The sequence below is a fragment of the Haliotis asinina genome, chromosome 8, assembly GCF_037392515.1.
Source record: "Haliotis asinina isolate JCU_RB_2024 chromosome 8, JCU_Hal_asi_v2, whole genome shotgun sequence".
Classification (NCBI taxonomy): Eukaryota; Metazoa; Mollusca; class Gastropoda; order Lepetellida; family Haliotidae; genus Haliotis; species Haliotis asinina.
Window position 1 is genome coordinate 20,316,807 of NC_090287.1, and position 18,143 is coordinate 20,334,949.

The window sequence follows — 18,143 nt, forward strand, 5'->3', positions numbered from 1 at the left end:
TGTGTCATCAGCAAATATTAGCATTCTTCTATACATAAACTCAGACAGGGCAAAGGAAGACAGAGAAAAAAACAATATTAATCATGTCATATTTCTATGAGTAATCACATACTCTGTTATGATATTTCATCATCTGTACAACTTTGAAAACAGATAGTTGGCAATATTCTTGAAAGAACACAATCTAATTTCAAGGAGTAAATGAAGTATTTGCTTTTAATCACACTAGCTGATAGAGAAACAAAATTCAAGAACACATTATACAGGATACTAAATCTCAAGAATACATTTCAGCAAATCTAAATCTCAAGAATACATTTCAGCAAATCTAAATCACAAGAATATGTTGCAGATAGAAGTAAATAATGAAATCTTAACTAGAAGAACTGTAACATCGATAGAGTGGCAGTATTCACTACACTGAAATAATGTTTGATCAATGATGAGGTTAAATATACCTTTTCGCTTTGATCCTTTCTTCTTCTCCCCTGAACTGTCATCTGTATTTTCTTCCTCTCCTGATGATGATCCTGTTGCCTCGCTGTCGCGTAGCATGCTTTCATAGCCACTGCTGGTTCCACCATGAAGCTTGTCAGACTTGTTGCCATGAGTTGAGTGGATGTCAGTGCTGATGGTGCTGCTGTTGTCACTGCCGTGTCCGCTGCTGGAGTGACTTGGTGTCCTGGGTTTTGTCACAGTTGCATAGGGAGACAGAAGCTTCTTGTCCACAGTAACTATTCCGCTGTCATTTCCACTATCAGAATCAGTTCCTTTGTTTTTGTGAACAAGCTCTGAAACACGACCATTCCCAATCTTGCTAGTTTTGCTATCTTTGTCTTTTTTCCGAGATTTGGACTCTTTGGCTGGGGCTGGTGTCTTAGAGCCAAAGATGGGTAGCTTACTATGGGCAGCTTTGGGTGATTTAGATGCAGACTTGGACACACCATTGCCTGGAGGGCTTCCAGCTTGGTGTGAGACAGATTTCTGAGATGATAATTTACCGTTTCGATCTTTCTCTTTGCTACGACCGTTGTGTGAAGAAACAGGCAAGGAAGAGCTTTTGCTTTTTTGATTTGGTGAGAGGTCTTTGTGAGAGTTTTTTGATGGAGAAATTTGTCGGCATGGGCTGGAAGGAGCCGATCCAACACTGGAGGGTTTAGGGAGGGAGCTGGGCTTGGATGTTGGTGAGGGTTTCTGAGGGAGAGGAGGTTTGGATCGTACTGGCATTTTTGAACTGCCCAGTTTTCCTGATTGCACATCTTGAGCACTATAGTCAATGCCTGGAGTTCCAGGTTTACATGGTCCCACTGAGAAACTTGAGGTAGGAGGGAGTTCAGATACACTGCTGATTCCAGAATCGTTGTGACTAGATGTAGCATACATCATCTCAATGGAAACACTTTCACCACTTATTACATAATTGTCCTTCAACTGATCTGCCAGCCCTTCCTTGAACACTTCTTTTAGAAGGTTTGGGTTGGAGGCACCATCAGGTCTCCTCAACAAGAGCGGCCTGGACAGTTCAGGTAACACATCATTCTCATTGTCATAATCAGATGGCACAGGAGATGTATTCCTGTCACACATTGACTTTATTCCCTTGGACATTGAATTGGAGCCTGTGGTGAGGGCACGCACATGCTCCTCTATAGCACTAGATTCAAGAAGAGGCTGATTCTCACAGTCCTTATCATTATCATCAGTCCGTGATCTACTGCTGAAAGTTTCATCATCAGGCACATCATTCACCACCCTCGACCCATCTCCCCGCTTCAATCCTTCCAGCTTCTCCTCCACCTGAATTTCATACATGGACTCACGATTCAACAAGCTTTCATTGTATTCTCCCATGTCCATGCTACTGTCGAAACTTGTGTCAGGATGTGCATCAGCTCCATTTGTTATTCCCTTAAATGAGTCTGATGCTGCCAACCTTTCAAAGTCTGAATCGTGTTCTGTGTTTGTTTCAGCATCAGCCATCACAACCTCTGAACTCTCAGATTTGGCACTAGTATCCAAGCCTTGCTCAAATGACACAGACTTTATCCACTCTGCCACCCTATTTGTTGGATGGGGTTGAGACGGAAGTTGCGTTTTCTGCAGTTTGGTTTGATTTTCAGCTTTTTCTTTATCCTTAGATTCTTGTTTACCTTTCCTCGACAAGGCAGGAGAACTTTTTGGCGAATGCTTTGGAGATGTGGACAAGAGTTTCTTTGCAACAGCTTCATGTAATTTTTGTTTTTTGTTACCAGACATGGACTCTAATGTACCTATGACTCTGTTATCAGAGTCTACAATGAACATGCCAGTTTCAGCATCATTTTGTCCTTGTGTTTCATTGACAACTCCATGTCTTTGAACCCAATCACGAACAAATGGTTTCACTTTAATTGTCTCAGGAGCAGGTTCTGGTTTAGGTCCTTCAGCTTTCTGTCCATCTCCTGTGTCTAGCATACTTGTAGGTCTAGAATCAGCTGCTTCTGCTTTAGTTGAGAGATTGCTGTCAAGACTTATTGTGCTTTCAGGGCGCTCCTTAGAATCTTGCACATGTTTAGGATGAGTCTGTTTTAGCACCTTACTACAAGTTTTCTGATGGCTTGGTGAAGACTTTGGTTCAGCAGATGCCTCTCTCAACTCAAATTTACATGATGTATGCATGGGCTGCTTTGGATCAATCCCTGCCAGAGGCACATTGTCTTTTGCTCTTTTCTGCCCAGCAATCATTTCTGAAGGACCATCAACCCATTGCTCCTCTGAGCTTACTTTCCTGTTGAATCTAGAAGCAGTTTTGGGTGTATCTGGTGGAACAACGAATGCCTGTGGACCATCTACCCACTGTTCTCTAGCCTTCTTATCAGGGTAGATAGCAGCTCCAGGTCCATCTACCCACTGCTCTCCCTGAAGAGGCTTCGTTTCTGGACTTGGCCTCATACCCCTCTTGCTGGAGTGATGTGGAGAGTGGGGTGGATGTTGAGGATGTTGAGGGTGTTGTGGATGCTGTGGATGCTGTCTTCCTTTCTCAGACCAGTGTGCATTAGCTTCTTTGATTTCTCCTGGTAGCTGGGGTCGTGAGATAACTGCTTTTGTTCTCACATTGGCTCGTCTTGATACTGCACCTGGTTGAGGAGATCCTGGAGCCGAGTGCATCTGTTTCCCATACATTTGCACGCAGCCATTCACAGGTGTCACAGATCTCAGAGGGGACCGACTATGTGTATCAGAATATGTCATACTTCGTCCGCTGTCTGAATTTGATCCTTCGTCTCCTGACGACCTAGACCCACTTGGTCGTCTGGGAAGACGAGGGTTTGTTCGAGGTACATGTCTTGGTGGACCTTCATTATCGGTCAGCTCGCGGTCACTCAGAGACTGTCCATTAGCACCAAGGTAAATAACTGTATCACAAGACTGTTCACTACTCGAGGTATAGTCGGGATCTGAATGTGATGACGAATACAGCACATCCTCTCGGAGTGTTCCCATTCGAAATCCTCGATATGGACGGCGGAAGTTGATGCTCTCATCAGTAGAACTATCTTCAGAACTTGTGCTTGAGAACTGAAAACAAAATATTTATGCATATATTTTTCTTTAAAATACACACAACAGGACATCTGGCTTAACCTGAGACTACATGTAGAACAAGATCTTGCAATTTTATGAACATATATATCCATACACAATATAACAAAACAAGGAATTCATCTCTATCATGTTATCTGCAATTCATCTATGTTTAATTCTGTTGCAGTTAAGCCTGCGGGTCACCAATCAAAAGTACACCTCTCCTCATAATCTGTTGCTCTTGAGTATTCCATCATCAGAGGAACGTGTACAGAAAACGTCAACCGATCCTTAATCTTCCTGGTTACTGATTTACACTGACTTGAGACACGAACAGGGAAAGAACCTTAACTAAAACAAATATATCCAATTTTGGGGTAAAAAACATTTCACTACAAAACATGTGTCAAACTTAAGAAATATGATGTAACAGACCTGTATGTTTGTATAATTGATTACAAAAACAAACTTTATTGTTTCAAGATACTTGGCATGAATGGGGTGGTTGCCTACCATGCAAATCCAAACAATGAATTAATACACAGTGCATGCTATAACACGTCAATACGTTGAAGAACCAGATATCTTTTCTATTCGTCATCAGGGTCGTGCAATATGATAGAACTGTTTACCTACACTGTCAGTGTACAATTCTTCAAATATTGAAACATGACAACTTCTCTTAGTGAACGTGGTGATTGAGAGGCCAACGTATTCAATACATTAGAGTGGGTACGCTAAAACGATGCTTGTGTCGATATGTTGACTTGGAAGCGTGCAAGTACGGAACAACAGGATGGTTATTAACCATTGAGAAAGTATTGATTGAAACCGTTAATCAGAGAAAAAGTTTGCCAAATGGAACACAATACAAATCAATGAAGGATGTTTTCCCCTTATCGGTATAACTGACTTGATCATTGATTGAGACCACATCTATATCAAATGCTCCGTTGGGGTATGGATCAGACAGTCTCAATTGTGGTTTATACGCTACAATTCAGATACAGCTTTTCTTTTTTGCTGCTCTAATACTTCCAATACTAGTGTATACAGTTGATGTGGCATATACATACAGAATAAATATTTCTGGACACAATTTGATGTACTGTTTGTATTATCATTCTAAAACATAATGTTACATACATTCACACAAAAATGTAAAATGTCCATGAACTCAATATCACATTTGTTGTCTTTATTGAATATTATTCATTTATAGCATGTTTGACTGCATGTGGCATCAGTCCTTTACAAGTTTACATTGTGAATAATAAGAGCCAGTATTTAAAGCTCTGATGGATTCTGCTCACCCCAAAAATAATAAATATAAAAAAAGCTAGATATTAGATTAGTTCATTCCCCCAATGACAGGCTAAGTGTTCAACACAAAAAACTGAAAAGATGTTTCACTTATACTGTTTACAAACAACAGATAGCACATAAATTCAGATAACTTTTGGAGCCATAAAATAAACCATCTTTTTTTCATACACATATTTCCACCTACCCTACATGATAATGGATACAAGAAAACCAACATAGTATATCCCGCCCTTAAATGAGTACATTAAAAAGAATAATGTAACATAAAACCTACAACAGCAGTGCAAAATCATCATCTAAATGTAATTCCAGGTAAACCAAAATCTGTCTAAATGGATATGTACTTCTAGTCCCAGAAAATGCCATGTATACATAGTCCAACCCCAAAATAAACTCAAAACTGCAACAAGCACTCAAAATAGTTCGGTTTCAAACGCTGTTAAATATCAAGTAGAAAGGGTCCCTTTCAAATTCAAATATCCTAAAAACAAATTTCATACCAAACACCAATGCCAAAGAAAATCATTTAAATGTCAAAAAACAATGCCCCATCTCTTCATCAATTTTCAATGACAGATTGTGAGACATTCAGTAAGCCATTACTCATTGTTGTAAGGTGATATGTTTACACTTATTGATCTGTTTATTATTGATTATTGGTTATTGATCTTCTTACCTTTGTCCGCCTCCTTTTCATCCTGTGTATCCTTGCAGCCAGTTGAATCACCTGCAACGTCTCATTATACCGGGAGATTCCTGACGACACATGCGCTATCATGCACGTTCGGCATGACATGTTGCCCAAAGAATCTCTCAAAAGTTGAGCTATCTTGCTGTCTCTGCAATTAAAGCCAACTTTTTACCATATTGTCAGCAAAGTCAATTAAATTTTCTTGCTCTGAAATGAAGCGTAATTCATTAATGTGTCAAATGTTTTTAGAACCACCTGTTTCCATAATTATCACCTGTTCATTGAATCAATCAAGCAAAAATGATCTTGGAATAAAAAGCCCAGTTTGAGTAATGGGTACAGTTTTATACATATGACAATTCCTGGCACAAAATGAAGGAAGAATCATCCCATCCACTTTCCATTTTAAACGTTATAACAAACGTTGGCGCTGAAAAATAACAGTTACAAAATGCTCAAACACCAAACTGCTGCCAAACACGTGTTGATTATTTACCAGAAAATTCCACTTGAGATTCCCCTGTTGCATTATCAGGAACTTTTGGAATACTGAGAAGGCCATGAGGAAGGAAGGTCAATATATCAACTCTAAAAGCAGGTTTCAAGAATATACCCCCTCTTCCGCTCAACAAACAGACCACCCCCTCCTCAAGCCATACCTCCCCCTGCATCTTCTGATCGGGTGCCTGCTGTGATGAAAGTCCATATCCCTCCCTCATGACCACCCCTATACTTTTATAGCAGAACCATTGAAAGTTGTGACAGCAGGGTTTAATTTCCTAATGACAGCAAAGTACATAAAACTAACAAGGTAAATCAGGGACAGGTGTAAAACTCGAGTTAATTAAGTTTGCTAATTAAGCTGGGAGACAAATGGTTATTGAATTAAAACATCCAATCAAACCATGAATTGGCCTTTTTCACAGAATCAGCACCTCAGCCAAACTTTCCATTTACAACATGTAAACAAAATCTATCAGAAACTGACTCATATTGCATGAATCACAATGCTTCATGAAAACATTTTGACATCCACGTTTATATAAAGCAATGGAACCCTAAAATGCATAACAAGAGATATGGTATTGGCAATAATAACATGCAGCTTCTGCTCCATGTCCATGTTCCCAAGAGAAACCCTTATGTTGAGGAAGAATTATATCACTTGAGTGGGAAACGCCACACCACAAAGAAGACATAAAACCTTGCTATATTTACAGGCCGTGTTTTTATTGAATTTAACACTATCATAAACAGCTAATCTACACAAGATGGCTGCTATGAGACTGATATTATAGGGATCATGCACATTTAAAACAAAGGTAGTTTTGCCTTGACCCAGTCTTTGTGTAAGGTAGCCATATCAATAATAAAAATCAATGGTGTATGTTAAAAGCATCTGTTGAAGAAAAGTTGAAAAGGATTGGTTTTCACATGAAACCTTCTTGTGACATCATGACTGGCATGAAAAGCTTGATTCTCTTTGTTGTATTCCATTATGAAAAGTCAACCAGCAGCAGTTATAGCTATTAAATAGGGCATAATATCATTACACGACAAATATTGTTTATGATTAGTCATCTTCAGTGGTCTTTGCACAGTTTTCACATTGTGCATGGGAAACATTATGCAATTACTACTTAAGACCATTTATTACTTTATATCATGGTATTTACTACCTTATCAATGCCTCATACAAATAATTATCATCGTAATAAAAAGAACATATAAATTCAAAGAGACCCAAGCCCTAAAGATTGCATGGTCTTTTGTCACGTACAGATGATGATGAGAAGTGAAGCTGAAAATATTTTGAAGATTTCCAACAAGTTTCGTTAACACTGACATGTTTTGTTACTTCTAAATTTTGTTGGATCCAGGAAATTTGATAGGCAGGGTTCAGGGCACCCCCACCCTCACCCCCTCCCCATTGGCTCCACAAAAGAGAATCCAATGTGGCCCTAAGTCATTTTCACTGGTCTGGCAACTTAGAACCTTTATGAAACATCGTCTTTCAGGACAAGTATCCTTGTTTCTTAAATATTGTTTTAAAAAGCTTTTTTTTCATCTTTTTCACAAGAATGTATAAAAACATTTCTTTTAACAAAAAGATGACGAATCGCACTCGTCAAAAGATTTACAAAACTTTACATGTTTTCATTTCCTTTTCTGTGAAAGATGCTTTATCATTTTGACTTTGTGCAAACTTCTGAAAAAGACAGGCTTACCTATAAACAGTATACTATACAGATATTCAGTTCCACATTTGACTCAATGACCTTTTTGTGGCAGCATTCAGGGCATTTTTATCAAGAAAAAGGGCTGGGTGTGACATATGCATGCAAAAACAATTTCAGCTTCATAGTCCACACGTTTTCAATTCAACATCAATCAATGCCAAGATTTGTTTCACTCTTTAAAAAACAAATTGTATTCTGAAGTACCCGATAGTTTGAAAAACAATTGACTTCAGTTGCCATCACTTCTACATAATTTTGAAAACAAAAATAGAAATTCTGCTATTCCAACTCTATTCTAAATTACTCAAAACAAACAAAGCATAAGCTATAACAATTAGGTGCAACACTGTATCACTTTCAGTACAGGTCCTCTCAGTTGGTTCTTTTGTCAGTCATAATGTTTTCACACAAAAATAAAATAAACAAATGTCAACACACAGGTCTCACTGACAGTGAGATGACGACTGGTTTAGAGCAAACAGATCTCCCACAAGGGATAAAGATCTCAATCAGTTTAATGACCTTGCTCAAAGGTCAGGTGATGTCCCTGTTTCATGGTTAGGAAGCTAGTATCTGATCTCCTGGGAACATAACTGGCTGAGTTAATACTGTCTCATCATCGCCAGGGCTATCTACATGCTAAATGCCCATCACAGAGCTGACCGATTTGAATAAATATGGTCTGAGGGAACTGACCAAGAAGATTAAAGAGCTTTCAGTGTTTTTATGACATGTCCAGAGATATCTCTGTGTACTGAATACTAACTTCCATACAACCATAAATAGTTCAGTTTGAAAAACAGTGAACTGTTGATATTTGAAAGTGTATTATGTAAATATAACAGAGAGATTTCCATACATGACATCATATTGAAAATATAATAATATTTTTAAAGAATATAATCATGTAAATAAATATAAAAGATTTCCAAACATGACACCATGGGTTCAAGTTCACTTCAAAGTCACAGCTATATAACATCAGTGGTTAGGCAAACCTCACTGAAATCAGCCATATATTAGAAAATGCATATTAGTTGTCTGGTTTCACTTACAAGTAAGACAAACACTGTCATAAAGACAGGTTAGAGCACTTCAGTCACATTATGGCCATTAGTTATACTCAAGTTTCTGAACATTAAGGAGAGATCATTTCTGCTTGATTTCCTCCAGGCCCATAGGTGGCGCTGCAAGTGGATTTTAATTGAGATCTATATTCCACACAGCACTGTAGATCCACTCACAAATATTTATTCAGCAGGGGATGCCTCATTGTGGAGTCGAAATATTTCGGAAGGTGATGGCATGGATATTCTTTATGTAAACTGTCCCCAAAGTAATCAGTGAGGCAGGAATAAAAGTAAAAAGTTTAAAGTCCATTCTTGGCAACTTCAAACAGCCGGGAAGTTTTAAGGGACCCTAAAACTGAACGCAAATACAAACTAGCTCATTTGCTTGGTCGTAGCAAGTCATGCAGTCGTTCTGGGCCAATTTGTCACAATTCTCCTATCATTGATTTTTCTATCTTTATTTCCTCTGCGAGTCTTCTCCAAGAGGGACTGTCGTAATTCGGTCCATACAATCAAGGAAAACATTCTTCACCTAGACTAGATAAATTGCGAGGTCCTCTCCGTCAGTAGACCGGACAGTGGAGACCGTTCAAGACGAAGTTCTTGGGTTGACAGCAAAGACCTCACACATCAGGTGAACCCACGTTCATTACCACTTGGGAATACAGCGATAAGAAGGTTTATAAAGTCATTAAATGTTGTGGTTGTCATAGTTTTCATGTCCACTGATCAGTATTTCACTTGAGATTTGAGAATTTCTAACTTTTGCTGTATAGTTTTCTTCTGGAATTAAATGTCATTTTCAAATCAATTTCAGCCATGCCACCAGAGACTTCACTAATGTCCTTGTGCAAGATATGTCAGTTTCAGTCTTATCAACTGAAATTGTTTTCATCACAGATATTTAAATTTCCACCTTTCTTTCAAGTAGTATTATAAAATATCCTCAAACTGAAAGCACTCCAAATGCTTGTCAGTGGTGCAGTGTGTTCATTAAGATATGCCAATGAGTGTGTTTCCTCATGTTTTAATGATGCATCAATTTTAAAAAATAAATATACATATTCATGTACATGCAAAATTAAATGACTATATGTATAAACTCCCAAATTATGCATCAAACATTTTAAAAATTTGATACATACTTAAGCACATGTAAAATTAAATTACTGCAGGTATAAACTCACAAATGGAAACTTTTTTAAAAACTTTTGGATAACATACATAACATTACATTGAACACAAAAAGCAACAGATACATAAAAGAGAACCACACTTTTGTGAATTCAGGTATGTTCTTTATCTTTGAGAAGTATTTTGAAATATATGTACCCATCCCTTCGTAACAATTTGGCTTTACGTCGAATGTACTTAAAAATTGAAACATTAACTTCCAGTGTACAAAAAATGATCACTTTGGTACGAATCGAATTCTTGGTAAGGCTGCAAAGCATGTTAATCAAATACCTTCAATTTCATGCACATCAATTTTGCATTTTGCCAAACTTGAGATATTCCTTTGCAGAAAATTTCATATCTATTATTCATATTTTTGGTGCAGTTTAATTTAAATGACAAAGGGAAAATTGTAATGGAATTTGAACCTTTAACTAAAAAATCAGAAAAATGGATTGATGTTTGGGTATTTATCAACGCTTAGCCTTAATTTAGTTCATCATATATTAAGAGACTCCCTATGAAGCATAATCAGGCAACCTTTATGAAGAGGATATCAAAGGGGTAATTAGATTCATAATAATTGGTTCTGGGTCCCAAAGGCAACATTAGTGACTTTGGCTAACCCCAATCCAAGAAAATGAGCCACATTTCCAAAAGAATGAGGCGGAATCTTAGACAATATCCATAAATTATATGGTAATCGCAGGAACTGATTTCATGTTTAACAACACTGTTGCGATTAAAGGATGTTGCAAATTACTGTGCATGTGAGTCACTGCAAAGAACAACACCATTATGGCACCTGTGGTTTTTGTACAATTTACGATTATTAGGACATCAACAGAAGTGTTAAATTGTTCAGGTTTTTACCTCCATTTCGAAGAGTTGCCTGAAAAACTATACAAATGACTCAAAACACATCCATATTATTGTGCAATACTTGATCCAGTGTGGTGGATCCACTTCAACCTACAGAAATTTTCAAGCAAACTAAAACTATGTGAACTATTTGGTTGTGCTAAATATTTATACCCTTGTCATCTAAAAACCATTGATGTTAAAGAAGTTTCTTCTTGTTTCAATTCCTATCCCAGTCTAACGTCTCCCATATGTACCAGAAAATAATCCTTTGAAGATATATTTAAATATATTGGATATAAAGGCAGTACAATTTACACAATGGCAGACTTTACTCATTAAATCACTGGAAGGAATCCTGTATGATTTTATCATGCCACTTGTGTAAGACCACCACTAGATTTTCCATCTTACAACATAAACCCACTAGGTACAAACAGATTGTTGTTGTCAGACGGATACACCATCCTCAGTATGGCTACCCCTGAACCTAGATCATCTTAACACAGCAGGGGCAGATAACTCCCATCACAGCAGGGGCAGATAAGCCAACATGGTTTGCTCCAGCCCAGCTGCCAATCACCCAGATAACCTAACAAATTCCAGATTCAAATCTATCTCAGAAACAGCAAGAAGCCTGCAAGCAATTTCACTCTCAGCCTAAACACATTTTTCCTGACTACTATGAGTTTTGATTGTAGTAGCAATATGGGTTAGTTAAAAATGAAAAAAAAAACCAGAAGTTCCCTTGTGTGATTTAGCATTTGTCTTTGAATGAAAAATGACAATACAAATTGGAAAAACAGAAAGAGAAAGAGAGAGAAAACAAATAATGAGGGGTTAAAAAAACATACTCATCCATGAAAGATGAAAATATATGTTAAAGGTCATTAGACCAACTAAGAATGGAAGAGAGATGGAATGGAGAGAACAGCATTGAACATGTGTACAACAAGTGTTCATTAAATCTCTCTAGAGAATAATTAACACAAAAATATGCATGCTCTGCACATATGCATTGGCATGCATTTTGCTCCATCCTAATCAAAAATATGTTGCAATCCCTTGAAGTGCTTCAAAGCATCTGAACATAAATACAATATTCAAATCATATCTCACAATTAATTTCCCATCTTGGAAAGGCAAAAAAGCCTCTTTGTTAAAAGGCAAATGTGAACATACTGAAGCAAACATTGGTCATTAATTCACCAGAAAGACTCTTTACCTAATGCAAAATTTTCCATCAGGCTGAAAAATATTCCAGTTATTGCCACTGACCCCTTTTAACATTGTTGTCCCTTGTCTCATCACACATCCCAGCCAAGTCTACTAACTCCTTGATGTAGAATGATATATCCACACAATTAAAACATTTCTCGGAGATGCCACATCAATTTGGTATAAAATTTTATAGCTCCTGCACATTTCTCATTACCAAGTATCAAACAGTGGCACCAAAGTCCATATTGATTTTTATGATTATTGACCATGTAAAGCATCAAAGGAACCTGATGTAGCATAAAAAGGATAACATTGTTATCTTTTCTGTGTAATAAATACCATCTCATCAATAAGCCCACTTTCATAATATTTCACTAAATATTTGGTGTGGAAGGAGTATTATTTTTCTCATTTATTTCTTAGGCGTAGTAGTAAATAGACATATGTTTTATAATTTCTCACTGAGATGAAGAGGGTAGAACAATATCACGTGGCCCAAACATTTTCTGGATAGAAAACTTTGTCAGATGAGAATGCTTCAAACCATTGTCTTGTTCTTTGACAGTGTTTACATTTTGCATGAGAATCAACATAAACAGTGATGTGACATATTAGAATCCATGTTGTAGGTCACTGTCAAACATTGTGTTTCATCATAATTTGATGTGTAATACTGCAAACATTTAAAAGCATTTTGGAAAGGTCTTTGTTTATTCCTTGCTTTTAAATGTACTTGTTGATGAAAAAGTACATTTTACAGATGATATAACTCCTGGCATTTTAACATTTCATTGTTTATAAACTATGCTATTTCTGGTTGATTGAAGCTTTTATCTCAAGATTATATATCTTAACATGTCTTTGTGTGCTAGGAACAGAAGCGTAATCATCCTAAGTTTCCTATAACAATCTCACTACTAAGGGAAATGTGTAAGACTGAAAGGAGAATTCCTGTTCTGGTTTTCTTGAAATGGACTATCTGCAATAGCAGCATCACACCATCAGGAATCTTACAACAACAATGTCTAAAGCCAAAGACTACTAGAATGTGTACTTCAGTAAATTTCAGCTGTCATGGCCAATACATCTTTTGAAAGAAACATTCTGGTACATAGCTAAAGACCCCTTGCAGTCTTGATCAGAAGAACATAACAAGATACTATGCTCAAATCCTGGGTGGTTTCCAGATTAGATGTAGCTGAAGTAAAGTGCCGTGTTAGGTGTAGATATTATCTCACCATAATCAGATGAATTTTTAAGGTTGAGGTTGATAAGAATGATGTGTATCATATAGCAGACTAAGTTAGCCATGAGACCAGTTCCAATTCAACTGTTTTGGCACAACTACCAATAAGCTACTAAACATAACAGAATCAGTTTCATGGTGTGAGTGTATGCTAACTCCTAAATTCCTCTTTCTTTCTAGAAACTATTGTGCTCAATAAAAACATTTCCATAAAAGTTTCATCAATATTTCTTAAGAAAGAAATACAGCAGTGCTAAGCTGAAAATCAAATAGAATTTGTTATCTACAATATGCATGCATTATACATAAAGTCTATACCTGTGGGGTACATGGCGCTGTCCATTCACCAGAGCGAGTATGACATTGCCAAGGGCAGAGAGACTGAGGGCAACGTTGTTGGGATCCTTTGACTTGGATGTACTTCCTAGGTCAATCAAGTGTAGTCGACTTCGCCCTCCAGCAACTGAAAAAGAAGAATCCATTTTAAATCAATTATCTTTGTCTAAGTTGATTACAACGGTGAAACACATAACTCTGTTCCCACTTCTTGTCAGCTTAGTCTACATGCGAACCCTCCCTGCTAGAGGCCATGGTGCATAGAAAAGCTGAAAAAAATGGCCTAATTTGTAGCTGTATTCCAACAAAATAAGATACATTTTTAATGATTACTTTTACACTAACCTACACATTAAAGAGCTTCCTCAACTGTGATGAACTGGAAATCAATTTTTTCTGCAGGAATTTTTTAGATAAATTTAATTGGGTTCTAATTTTACGCTGTTTTTTGTATCATTAAAATGTGATAGTTATTTCAAAACCTGGAACAAACTTATTCTAACATTTCAATAGGTTACTGAATGTCTGGGGCAACAGGAAAATGAGTGAAAAACTTTAGACATTCTGTGGAAGTAGATGAAAAATCATGACACTTACTCAGGACCTCAAGTTGCAGCTCCCAGCCCAACAACCACTCGAAAAATGAAGGGAAACTATTTTTACGTCAGCTGCTCTAGCTCTGCTAGTTTCCTAGCGCCTCCTGAGGCTAATGCTATTTGTTAGTGAACCAGCAACTTTTTATGATCATATTAGTGAGGTGTAAAATAGTTTCCACAGAGTTTATCATTCTATCGAAAGACTTACACTTATTTCAAGCTCAGACCTAATCCATTTGAGTTTACTCAATAGTGATATTTAATAGAAAAAAAACAGCCCATAAAACCTGTTAGGAAAAAAATCAATTTCTGGAGCAGCTATATCATGAAAACATATCAACAAGCAATCTCTGTCAAATTACAAAAATGAAATTCAATCTCCACGAAAAAAGGAAGAAATATCTACCTCCAAGAAGCAGTTTGCAGGAAATATTGCAAATAAATCCAAGCTAGAGCAACTTAAGAGACAGAAGGAACGAGCCAATTCTGCAGCATTCCCCACTATATGTGAGAAGTCAAGGCCAATGACTACTGCTCTGGAAATCTGATGAATTTACCAGCTTACTGCCGATTTGTAGTCTGTTATCTTGAAGTAGTCTCTGAGCTGACCATCCTCTGCTATCTCCTTACCCTGCTAATGACCAGTGCCCGTCACACCAGTTAACTGATCTTACTGGGGCTGAATTCCTTATATCACTTCAACCACAGCCAGAGGTGTTTTAATTGCTTCTTGCCATGCCCCTTCCAAGCATCCCTCTTAAACCAGACTACCCCCCTCCCTTGATGTCTGGTGAGACATTGCATTGTTCATTTCATCACTGAACTCGTCAATTTCAATGGTGACACTTACACTCGAGCTGTGTCTACACATGTCAATTGTTGTCTAGCATGTAACCGACACCTCACAATGCATGTAAATCACTGCATTGTAGATACTTATCTCTCCCACTCGGGGTTTATGGTATGTGTTAATCCCTTGTATTGATGTTTTTATAGCCTTTCAAATGGATTAAGTCTGATTGGCTACATCATCCACCTACAATAGCTACATATACTCAATAAACAAGGTCATTGTCCTCTGATACAACAGTGTATATATTAGTTATTTGAGTCTGAACATGCTTCATTGTCACTCCTTAATAAAGGTCCAGGTATCTCAACAGGTAATTAGCAATTAATTGCCTATGATGGCCTTTGGCCAGATGTGCTAATTTACCTTGTTCTACTATAAACACAATAGATTAGACCAATTAATTTGGTTTGTAGACGAGTGAATTATTTCATGATCTAATGTAAATATTTTGACAGTTTGTATTTGATGTATTCATATATTTCTGTAAATATATAAATAATGAATTAGTTTTCCCTTTGATCAACACAGTGTAAAGTTAGCTCGGTACTCTCATAACACTAATCTTCTAAAAGAAAGTTACCATGTTTTGCTCGTATATTGCAAACAGGATGACTTGTTTAATTTACAAACTGTCAAAATGATCGATTTCTCTACACGATTTTAAGGATTACCATACTTTTGTTGAAAAAATATGACAGATTGAGAGGGAGCATCATGAAACTAATGTTTCCAAGGAAACCTCACACTAGTATTTTCTAGTAGCATATATATATAGCAAGGTTTACGATGTAGAAATCATATGTTCTTTTCAAATTCTTTGAAAAATACCCTTTTAGAGTTCCAGTTGTTGACACAGTTACAATAGTAAACTGACAAACTGAAGGGCAGTCTTTGAAGCAGTTTAACAGTGACCCAAAGGTGTGTGGAGATTTCCGTGTGAGACCATAAACAAGTCTGATGACCAATTTAAAGGAAAGTGGCTTTCCTTGAGTCTAGACTTGAGGCAAACATGAAAGATGTTCCTTGATAATGAGAGAAAGATGGTCCCTTTCAGTGAAAGAGGAACCATTTAGTGACAGATTTATAACATGTATCTGTGTTTTGGCTGGTTCGGCTGACGTGAGGAGGGTTGTGCCCCATGAATCATTGGCACCAATGAAGCATGGTTTTCACTCAACCATCCCTCAAGGGTTTATTTTGAAGAGACTACTGACAAGATGGAGACAGGAAGATTTTTTTATCATCCAACTCATCTGTGAATGATTTGGAAAAATAAATAGACAATATTTCATACAAATTGGTTCCTTGGTGACAATTAATTATTTCGTCTCATCTTTTATGGATTTGGATACTTTTAAGCTCTAACCAAATTGTCTGTTTTTCAATTTTTGATTAATTTTGGCTGAACAAACACTGCTTAATCTAGTTTGTCTTCTGAACCAACATTTTTTGTTTTTCCCAACTGAAATTGAGCCTAATATGTTTTAAGTCTGAAACAATCAACTGTTCCTTCCAAAGATGCTAGAACAAAACAAAATTAAGCCATGGTTAGAGTTAACAACAAGGATAAGATATGAAAGCCTATGGATAAGGACTGTTGGGTTAAAACGTATACCAGCTGGTGACAACATTAAAAACATCACTAAATGTAATCGATCAGAATGATTATCCTTAATGCTGTTCTGTTTTCTTGATTTACTCCCAAGTTCCAAAATGCCAAACAAACAGTTGAATCAGCGCACAAGTTGCAATGAGGTGCTGAACTATGTAACATATGGACGCATGTTATATTTTGCTTATTTACTTGTATATATACATTCACTCTGCGTTTTAACTAATGCTTGTGTACCCTGATTGTATGCATGTCTTCAGAATTGCCTATTTTCCTTAATGGAATATCTAACAAATATATCTTACCTTATCTTTTCTTTTCATTTCAATTTGCCTTTTTGATAAAGCTAAGATGTTAGCATGTTAACATAAGAGTTGAGCATCATTATTTTTTTTTAGCAAGCAAATGTATGTAAACTTATCCAATTTTTAATTTCAGTTTGCTTTTTTGAGAAAACTAAGATATCATAATGTCGACATAAGAACTGAACATCATCATAAAGTTGTTTTAGCATGCAAATATATCTAAAAATATCCTGTTTCTTAATTTCTAACTGTCTTTTTGAGAAAGCTTAAATACCATACCATTCTGACATGACCTGAGTATCATCATAATGTTGTTTTATATAACATATAAAGCAAATATATGAAAACTTATCATATTTTATAATTTCAATTTGTCCTTTTGAGAAAACTTACAGATACCATTTTAATTTGGACATGATCTGAGCATCATCATTATGTCATTTCAGTAAGCAAATATATCTCAACTTATCATATTTTTTAATTTCAATTTGTCTTTTTGAGAAAGCAAAGATATCGTTTCAATTCCAACATGAGCTGAGCATCATCGTAATCTGTCTCAGCTCTGTGTAGCAACCCCACACCCCAAAACGAAGCCCCATTCCCTCCTGTGGCCACCGTTTGCCAGCTGTGAACACACACAGCTCAGTATCAGCAACAACAAACATCTCCTGGAGACATGTATCATTGTCAGTGGAGTCCACTACCCACAACGTGATACAGGCAGTTAGTTGTAGAGGAGGCCATTATTGCCTGGATCTGATGAAGCATTTGAGTTCAGAGATGCCTTGGCATTTCCCATTTTATAGGCCTCAAATTCATCATGCTGAGTGTGGAATGATTTGAAAAATCCAGATATTATTCATGTAAGTTTAGAAAGTTGACTGAAGTAATGTTATTGTAAATGTGATCACATGGGGAATCATGTCTGTCAGTGTTTAATCTGAAACCTTATTAAAAAGTTCACCATGATTACAACTCTTGGGGTTCAAAACTGCCGCGGTTTGTGCATTACAAATGGGATCAGTTTAAATTTATAAGGAATAGTT

The 18,143-nt window shown here is 36.8% G+C and overlaps 1 protein-coding gene across 1 annotated transcript in view; it reads right to left on the reverse strand.

The window, feature by feature from the left end:
• LOC137295071 (kinesin-like protein KIF26B) overlaps positions 1 to 18,143 on the reverse strand; it is a 192,596-nt gene that overhangs the window by 4,392 nt on the left and 170,061 nt on the right. Inside the window, exons 13-15 of the mRNA XM_067826342.1 lie at positions 13,714 to 13,858; positions 5,567 to 5,729; positions 459 to 3,558 (exon numbers count right to left, since the gene is read on the reverse strand). Of these exons, the coding sequence (XP_067682443.1) occupies positions 459 to 3,558; positions 5,567 to 5,729; positions 13,714 to 13,858 (3,408 nt within the window). The remainder of the gene's footprint in view (positions 1 to 458; positions 3,559 to 5,566; positions 5,730 to 13,713; positions 13,859 to 18,143) is intronic.